At 39.9% G+C, this 9,804-nt stretch overlaps 1 protein-coding gene and 1 pseudogene across 2 annotated transcripts; both read left to right on the forward strand.

Moving 5' to 3' along the window:
- Positions 1–1,201: 1,201 nt before the first annotated feature.
- PCDHB1 (protocadherin beta 1) lies at positions 1,202–6,364 on the forward strand. 2 transcript variants are annotated; one of them, XM_070793731.1, is made up of 2 exons: positions 1,202–3,780; positions 5,460–6,364. In XM_070793731.1, the coding sequence occupies exons 1-2, from the start codon at positions 1,485–1,487 to the stop codon at positions 5,495–5,497; spliced, it is 2,334 nt and encodes a 777-aa protein (XP_070649832.1). In that variant the 5' UTR covers positions 1,202–1,484; the 3' UTR covers positions 5,498–6,364. The 2 variants fall into 2 exon arrangements, with proteins under 2 accessions (XP_070649832.1, XP_070649831.1); XM_070793730.1 differs by having other exon boundaries at positions 1,202–6,364.
- Positions 6,365–8,057: 1,693 nt separating this feature from the next.
- On the forward strand, positions 8,058–8,829 carry LOC109561273 (dnaJ homolog subfamily B member 1 pseudogene; annotated as a pseudogene).
- The last annotated feature ends 975 nt before the right edge of the window (positions 8,830–9,804 follow it).

The raw sequence follows: 9,804 nt of genomic DNA on the forward strand, positions 1-9,804 counted from the left end.
ATAACGAGCATCAGACAGTGTCAGAAGACAGGTTCTAGTTCTTATATTGCTAGGAGTAGCTGTATGGACTGGGCAAGTGATTTAATCATTTGGGACTTGGTTTTTCATCTATTTAAAAAAAGGGGAGGGACTTACACGGTGGTCCAGTGCCTCAGACTCAGTGCTCCAAATGCAGGGGGGCCGAGGTTAGATCCCTGGTCAGGGAACTAGATTCCACATGCTGCAACTAAGAGTTCGAATCCTGTAACTAAGACCCAATGCAATCATATAAATATTTTTTAAAAGGGGGTGGGGAGATGGACCTAATTTTTCTGAGCTGCATTCTTAAACATTCTATGATGACTATTAAAGAAACTCTGAACAAATACCTTGCACAATTTCTATTGGGCCATTTTCAATATATGTAAGTAGTCTGTTATTTAATTTCCTCTAAAATCTAAAGCCAAACATTTGTCTTCATTTCGTTTATCTACTATATTATTTGGGAAGCAGATTTACATACTAATTATGAGCATGAATTGTGTCAGACAAAACTAAATTATCTTAATAAATTAATAAAACTTTATTATCTCAAATTTACGAGGTAGAGGGCCCTAGGGGAATAACATAACCTCTCAATTTCATCTGTAAAAAGGAAATGTGTATGCTATAGAGTTGTTGATGCAAGGGTTAAATCAGATAATGCATGTGAATTACTTAACACATAACAGTATATAGAAATATACCCAATAAGTACTAATTCCATCATAATCATGAGTAACAAACCAGCTGCTGGTTTTTGAGGATTTGAGCATTTGAGGATTCCAGGGAAAAGAATGGATTTATGCATATCATGAGGCAAGGTGAACAGCTAGCTGCCCTATCCAATGAACCTACTGGACCCCAGTTTCCTGAAGGATGATATCTGTCTGTCCTCTTTTCTTTTCCTACTAATCATTTCCTCCAAGCCCCCACCCCCACCCAGCTGGTTCAGGCTTCAGAAGACTCTTCGGGATCTTTCTGCCTTTCCCTTGGTCTCCAGGCGCAGTGTGTGGGGTGTGCCCAGTACCTTAACACCTCGCTGTTCGCTGCAGCATCCCCAGCCGGCTGACAGATACGATGACTTCAGCCTTAAGCTCGCTTAACGAGTATCCTCATTGGCTTCTCCATTCCCAAGGGCTTTTTTTTTTTTTTTTTCCTGAAAGGGAAATGAAAGGTGAGTTTGCTGTTGCTTTGGCAACAAATTTCAACCTCTACCTAATTTTCCAGAATGAGAACATATCTATTAATACATTCGATAGACTGGGGACTGGGGAGTTGAGTTGCTCAACGTAATTTTTCTTCCTAGTTCAAAACAGCTCACCCAGCTCGGTTAGCCTTTGGAGGTGCTGCGGTTAGAGGCTAGCAAAGCCGAGGGCAGCTGTTACCGGAACCTGTTGGCAGAGAAGTTTAAAGTGTACCCGCAACAGGTGGCAGCTGCTGCTGAGTGCGCTTCTGAGAAAAGAATGGCGACTGCATGCAAAAAACTCCTGCAAAGCAGGCAAGTGGAAACTCTTCTCCTTTTTCTGTGCTTATCTGTGGGGGGTGCAGCAACCATTCGCTATTCGGTGGCAGAGGAGATGGAGAGTGGTTCATTTGTAGCTAATGTGGCTAAGGACCTGGGGCTGGAGGTAGGGAAGCTGGCTGCGCGCGGGGCGCGGCTTGTTTCCGAGGGCAATAAACTGCATTTCCGGCTCCACCGCAAAACAGGGGATCTGTTCGTGAAGGAGAAACTGGATCGGGAGTCACTCTGTGGCAAAGCCGACCCATGCGTTCTGCACTTTGAAGTAGTCCTGGTGGAGCCACTGCAGTCCTTTCGCGTGGAGGTCAGGGTATTTGATATCAATGACAATGCCCCGGTTTTCCTAAACAAGGAGCCTCTTTTAAGGATTCCGGAGAGCACCCCCCTGGGTTCACGGTTTCCTCTGCAGAGCGCCCAGGATCTAGACGTCGGCCTCAACGGTCTCCAAAACTACACCCTAAGCGCCAATGAGTATTTCCACCTGCACACCCGCTTCCGCAGCAACGGGCCCAAATACGCCGAACTAGTGCTGGATAAACCCCTGGATAGAGAGGAGCAGCCGGAAGTCAACATGACAATCACAGCTGTGGACGGAGGGTCTCCGCCCAAGTCTGGCACCGCCCACATCCGGGTGGAGGTTCTGGACGTCAATGATCACGTGCCCCAATTCTCTCGACTGGTGTACCGCGCTCAGGTACCGGAAAATAGCGCCAACGGTTCCCTGGTGGCTACGGTGACTGCCACAGACCTGGACGAGGGCTCCAACAAGGAGATAACTTACTCTTTAGCTCAAAACCCAGAAGTAATTCTCCAGACATTTCAGATTCACTCTGAAACTGGAGATGTTCGACTAAGAGGGCCCCTAGATTTTGAAGCGATTGAAACATACGACATTGACATTCAAGCTACTGATGGAGGAGGCCTCTCTGCCCACAGCAAAGTCCTGGTGGAAGTGGTGGATGTTAATGACAATCCTCCTGAAGTTACAGTCTCCTCTGTATCCAGCCCTCTCCCTGAGGACTCTCCACTACAGACTGTCGTGGCCCTTTTCTCTATCCGAGACCGGGACATTCGAGTGGGAGGAAAAATCACCTGCTTCCTCAAAGAAGACCTTCCCTTTGCAGTCAAACCTACATTCCGGAACTCCTACTCACTGGTCACTGACAGAGGCTTGGATCGGGAGGCGGTCTCTGGCTATAATATCACCCTTGTTGCCATGGATACTGGACCACCCACTCTGTCCTCGGAGACTGTGATAGAGGTGCTAATATCAGACATTAATGACAACCCCCCAGTATTTCAGGAAGATTCCTACATCTTGACTGTTAGAGAAAACAACAGCCCTGCAGTTTTTATTGGCAAAGTCCTTGCTGAGGATCTAGATTTGGGTGAGAATGCCAAAGTAACATATTCCCTGTTGCCTCCAAAAAGTGGAGATCTATCAGTCTTTGCTTACATCTCCATAAATTCAGACAATGGGAAACTCTATGCACTGAGAACGATGGATTATGAGGCCATTCAACATTTCCAGTTTGTGGTAAAGGCAACTGATGGGGGCTTCCTGTCACTGAGTAGCCAGGTTACTGTCAGAGTGGTTGTCCTGGATGACAATGATAACCGCCCAATGATCCTGTACCCATTGCAAAATGGCACTTTACCCTGCAATGACCTGGTGCCCAGGTCTGCAGAGGCAGGCTACCTGGTGACCAAGGTGGTGGCAGTGGATGGTGACTCGGGTCAGAATTCTTGGCTTTCATATCATCTATTTAAAGCCACTGACCTTGGGTTATTCTCTGTTCAGCAACAAAATGGGGAAATCCGTACATTGCGGCAGGTATCTGAGAGAGACCCCATGATGCAGAAACTGGTCATCCTTGTTCAGGATCATGGCCAACCAGCTCTTTCTACTACTGCCTCACTTAACATTCTCCTGGTAGATGGCTTTTCTGAGCCCTATCTGCAGTTTCGGGATACATTTAAGCATCCTACAAGGGTAAATCCATCCACTAAATATTTAGTCATTTCTCTGGCTGTGCTTTCCTTTCTCTTTCTTCTCTCTGTCACAGTGATCTTCATTATACATATCTGCCAGAAGATTAAACACAGAGAAAAGTTTACAATTCAAGAGCATTTCTATGATGACTGCAATTTCTCTAACAACCTGGTACAAGGAGGAGCCAGTGGACCAATATCGCAGCCTTGTCCCTATGAGATGTGCTCAGCCACTGGCACTAGCAATAGTGAGTTCCGGTTTCTTAAGCGCTTTATGCCCAACTTCCCTTTCCCCCACGGAAATGGAGAGGCAAAAACAGAGGCTGGTTCCAGATTACCACCAGATTCTGATAGGAACAGGTCTCGGGGGTCAGAGGGCCATGCCCAAGTATCTGATGACTATATGTAACCATTACCCATGTCTCCTGTGGAAGTTCACTAGTTCTGGCTCTGGAAACACTTAGTTCCATAGAGATACTGTGTTATTTTGCCTTTATGTTATTTTCTATTAGAAAGTTACACATGCTTAGGGGAAGAGAACTAGCTTCTAGTTTTGATGTATCAGAAAGCAGTCAGGTTGAGAAGTAGAAATATAGTTTATCATTATTCAGAAATTTCTAGATTTTTGTCCCTTGAGTAGAGATCATTTCTGAATCAATGTCTTATACCACCATTCGCAATCATGCAAATGTCTGGTGAATGGTGGTCCTCAATAGATAACTAGATGGGAGGAAGGATAAAGAAGAAGAAAAAGGATTTGCCTTATTTGCAAATATAAAGACAGATATAAGGCTAAAGAGATTCAGTTCAGGAATGTTTGCTAAAATTAAGTTAGATTTCTTAATGGTTGTTGGGGAGCCTTAGGCAAGTCTTATGTCTCTTTATGAATGTCGAGAATGAAAACTGGATGAGGAAAAAAACACTACAAGTAGATCTACAGAAGATATTAAAGGAAAAAGAATTCATTAATACCAATTAAGTAGCCTTAAAAAAAGAAAGATTTTCACCTATTTTCAGAGTTGATCTTAAGCCATTTTTCCCTCTGAGCATGCTGATGTGATGACATACATGGAGACCAAGAAAAAGGTAGTTCCTAGAATATCATTCATAAAATGGAGTAGGGAATCAAATTCAATCTATAAGCTATTTTAAGTTCTCTCATTCTAAACTTAAAAAACTGAAATGAAAATATTAACATTTCAAGGATACAATTACCAATTGTGCCTTAACTGTTTAAGAGTTTGCTTTAATGAGTCTTTAGTTATGTACCTTATTTTACATAATGTGTAAACGCAGACCCACAAAGGGTGTTACGCACACATAAGCACAATATTTGTACCTGGTATTCCAAGGGTAGATAGAGCAATACCTCTAGTTTGGGCAAATAGCTTCAATTACCTATTTAACTTTGAAATGCATATAAATCTACATTTCTACTGGAAATTTCGAGTTACAGCAAAAGTTTTTTAAAAGGATTTAAATTCCTTATGAGATAATTTTAGACTCATAAAACTGCAAGAATAGTATAGAGTTATCATATACTCTTCACCTGGCTTCCCATATAACCATAGCACAGTCAACAAAATTAAGAAATTAACATTGGTACAATTGTATAAACTAAACTACAAATGTTATTCAGATTTTACCCTACTGTCCTTTTTCTTTTAAAGGATCCAATCTAGGATCTCACAATGAATTTAGTTTCTGCCATTCACCATCGTCCCTTAATCTTTTGTCTTTCATGACCTTGAGACTTTTGAAGAGTAATGGTTAATTATTGTAAAATGTCTCTCAATTTCTTCCAGTTACATTGAGGTATAATTGACATAGCACTGTTTAAGGTATACAGCATATGATTACCACAACAAGCTTATTGTTAACAAGTATGTCCCTTAACTCGACATTGTCTTTGTTTTCTCATAATTAGATTGTTCTGCATTACTGGGAAGAATATTACAGAAATGATACTGTGACCTTCTCAATCCATCATATCAGGGGGTACATGATGTCAAAATGTCTTATCTGGTAATGTTAATATTTTTGTTACTGTGGTAGAATATTAACCATTTTTAAGTATATAGTTCAGTAATGTTAAAGTGATATCAATCTTGAGCACTTGGTTAAGATAATATCTGTCAAGTTTATTTACTATAATGTTACTATTTTTCCTCTTGTAATTAATATGGGGAGAGATACTTTGAAACTACAATGCAAATATAATGTTTCTGCTTTAACTTTTGCCCACTAATTTTAGTATCCATTACTGGCTGTTTCCTGTGGCAATTAATAACTGTGGCAGTGAATGGTGAATTTCTGATTCCTTTTACACTAATTAACTGAAATTCTTTAAAGAATGCTTGTCACTTCTCCTACATTTATATTTTACTCATTTCTTTATATATGGATTCATGGACATTTACTATATTATTTGGACTATAACCCAATGTTACCATTTTATGAGCAAACTCTTATCTGGGATGAAGAGCAGATTTTTAAGCCTGGAATTATCCATATAGAGCACAATTTATTCAAAATGAGTATTTCTTTGTAATACTATGTTACATTATCTTAAAGCAAGCATAAAAATCTTTTAACTTGTTTGTTTATTTATGTTTTAACTCTAAATGAAAATTACATTAACTTGATCTTAAATTTCCATTCGTTATAAAATTATTAAATAGGTATTGGCTATGCAAATTTAAAATTAGACATGTTTATATATTTATAAGCTAAGTATAATAAAGATGTCATTTAAATATAGATTTACATGCTGAAATTAAAATGGAATTGATCTCTTTGGCTTTATTTAATTCTACCAAAGATAAATATATATATTGCTTTCTCTGTGTCAGTGCTTTTTGTTGTTTTATATTTAAAGATAAATCTGTCTCATTCTCAAAAGCAAAATTTATCCGTATAATTCTCATATATAAAGGTTTATTTTCTACAGAGTTGAATATCAAAGTACATGATTAATCACACATCCTCTTCAGCCTAAAATTTGACCTCATTTCCAAATCTATATAACTTTTTATAATATTATTGAAATATCTGTTGTGTTTATACAACACTGAAACATAATATTAAAAAGTAAAAGTAACAAGTGTTTTGTTTCAACTGGTGAAGCAAATGTTTTTATGTACCACGCTTTTCTCTAAACAGAGATAATAGATAAAATTTTAAATGCAAACACTAGAAATGAAGCAAACATAGCCACTACAGAAAGATTCCTGAAGTTATTCACTGTACTATGTTTCAGACCTATGGAAGCTGGAATACAAAGACTACATGCTAAACCTTATAGCTAACAGGCTCAATGAAATCAATTGTACTAATTTGGATAAGTACTATTTTGTACTATGTTGGATCAGAAGCCCAAGTCACTATTATAAGACCTGATTCTAGACCATGGCTGGGTGGTCTAGGGATAAATATTGGTGGGGAGAGAAAGGATAGAGAATATACTTTTTAAAACGTACTACTCATAATACAGTTTTTAAAAAGGATACTTATAAAGATGATTTCAGGACTACACCCACAAAATAGATAATTAGTTATGGGAGAAACAAACCATGAGGCTGAAATAAAACTAGATTATATATATATATACACACACACATATATAAATGATTAGAAATTTTAGAAATAAAACATTAAGTCATGCAATAAAACCTCAGTAGATGGTATAAAATTTAGTATGGGAGTTACTGAAGAACAAATTAGTAAATTTGTATATAACTAAGGGATTCATCAATAACAGAACAAAAAGTAACAAACCACCCAAAACTTAATGGGGGGAGGGATACAGGCCTACCTCTTGAATATGTAAGCGTCAAAAAATCTTGGGCCCAAGTTTTAAACCAGCCACAGAATACACAGAACATAGATTGAAAAAGACCCTAGTATGGGCTCAGTTGATGATACAAAAGAAGAAAATGGAGGGAAAGAAAGAGAAAAGATAGTATTGACTCTGGTTCTTGCCAAGATGGCAAATTAGCATGAGCTGCAGAAATCCTATTTCAAGATTGCAGGTCAAAACATCACCACCCTCTCAACAAAGAAATCCCAAGACCAACTGGTTTAATGGATGAATTCCAAACATTTCAAGAATAATTATTAATCCTTCTTAAACTCTTTCAAAAAACAGAGAACATTTCCAAATTTACTTTATGAGGCCAACATCACCCTGATACCAAAGCCAGACAAAGACACAAGAAAACCGCAAGTCAATATCCCTGGATGAATATAGATACAAATATCCTCAATGAAATACTAGCAGACCAAATTTAATAGCATATTAAAATATACAACATGATCAAATGGAATTTATCGCTGGGTTGCAAAGATGCTTCAACATATGCAAATGAATGTGATATAGTACCTAAACAGAAAGAAGAACAAAATCACAAGATCATCCTGATAAGATCGCGGAGGCCTACAATGTGCTCAGTGACCCATGAAAGCACAAAATCTTCAACTGCTGAGGGGTGGAAGGCTTGTAGGGCGGTGGCCCCAGCGGCAGGAGCAGAAGCAGTACTAATGGTACCTCCTTCAGCTACACATTCCACGGAGACCCTCATGCCATGTTTGCTGAGTTCTTCGGTGGCCAAAATCCCTTTGATACCTTTTTTGGGCAGCACAGTGGGGAGGAAGGCATGGACATCGATGACCTGTTCTCCGGCTTCCCTATGGGCATGGGTGGCTTCATCAACATGAACTTTAGCTGCTCCTGTCCTGCCCATGAGCCCACCCAAAAGAAACAAGATCCCTCTGTCACCCATGACCTTAGGGTCTCACTTGAAGAGGTCTATAGCAGCTGTAACGAGAAGATGAAAATCTCTCATACGTGGCTGAACCCCGACAGAAAGAGCATCCACAATGAAGATAAAATCTTGACCATGGAAGTGAAGCAAGGGTGGAAAGAAGGGACCAAAATCACCTTCCCCAAGGAAGGAGACCAGACTTCCAACAACATTTCAGCCGGTATCGTCTTTGTCTTAAAGGACAAACCACACAATATCTTTGAGAGAGATGGCTCTGATGTCATCAGGATCAGCCTTTGGGAGGCTTTGTGTGGCTGTACAGTCAGTGTCCTCACTATGGACATTAGGACCATACCCATTGTGTTCAAAGATGTCATCAGGCTTGGCATGCAGCGAAAAGTTCCCAGAGAAGCCCACCCTCTCCCCAAGGTGCCCAAGAAACATGGGGACCCCGTTGTTGAGTTTGAAGTGATCTTTCTGGAAAGGATTCCCCAGATGTCAAGAACCATTCTTGAGCAGCTTCTTCCATTATAGTCAACCCGTGTTGACCAAGGACTGACCAGGGACCATTTCAGAGCTCAAGGATTTCTGGACCATTCCACCAGCTGTGGACCTGAAGGAGGGCTCAGGGATGGCTTTTGTACTACTGAATGTTTTCCAGAGAATATATTATAATCCTTCAAAAAAAAAGAAATCACATGATCATCCTAACAGAGGCAGACAAAGTATTTGACAAAATTTAACACCCTTTCAGGATAAAAGCTCTCAACAAATTAGGTATATATAAGGAACTATCCTCAGAACAATGAAGGCCATATAGTAACTAACATCATAAGCCCAAAACTAACATCATACAAAATGATGAAAAGTTGAAAGGTCTTCTAAGATCTAGAGTAAGGCAAAGATAAAGATGTCCACTCTCACCACTTCTATTCAATATAGTACTGGGAGTCCTAGCCAAGACCATTAGGTAAGAAAAAGAAATTAAAAAAAAATTAAATCAGATAGAAAAAAGTAAAATTATTTGCAGATGGCATGATCTTACACACAGAAAACCCTAGAGACTCCACATTAAAAAACTGTTGCTGCTGCTGCTAAGTCGCTTCAGTCGTGTCTGACTCAGTGCGACCCCATAGATGGCAGCCCACCAGGCTCCCTGTCCCAGGGATTCTCCCGGCAAGAACACTGGAGTGGGTTGCCATTTCCCTCTCCAATACAGGAAAGTGAAAAGTGAAAGTGAAGTCGCTCAGTCGCTTCCGACTCCCAGCGACCCCATGGACTGCAGCCTACCAGGCTCCTCCATCCATGGGACTCTCCAGGCAAGAGTACTGGAGTGGGTTGCCACTGCCCTCTCCAAAAAAAAAAAAAAAAACTGTTAGAACAAGTGAAATCAGTAAAGTTGCAGGATACAAAATCAGTGTACAAAAATCAGTTGCATTTCTATGCACTAACAACAAAGTATCCAAACAGGAAATGAAGACAACAATACATTAGTAGAAAAAATAATAA

The sequence above is a fragment of the Bos indicus genome, chromosome 7, assembly GCF_029378745.1.
Source record: "Bos indicus isolate NIAB-ARS_2022 breed Sahiwal x Tharparkar chromosome 7, NIAB-ARS_B.indTharparkar_mat_pri_1.0, whole genome shotgun sequence".
Classification (NCBI taxonomy): Eukaryota; Metazoa; Chordata; class Mammalia; order Artiodactyla; family Bovidae; genus Bos; species Bos indicus.

Bases quoted from the DNA above. Each gene is read 5' to 3' on its own strand.
- PCDHB1 (XM_070793730.1), top strand. From the start codon at position 1,485: ATGGCGACTGCATGCAAAAAACTCCTGCAAAGCAGGCAAGTGGAAACT.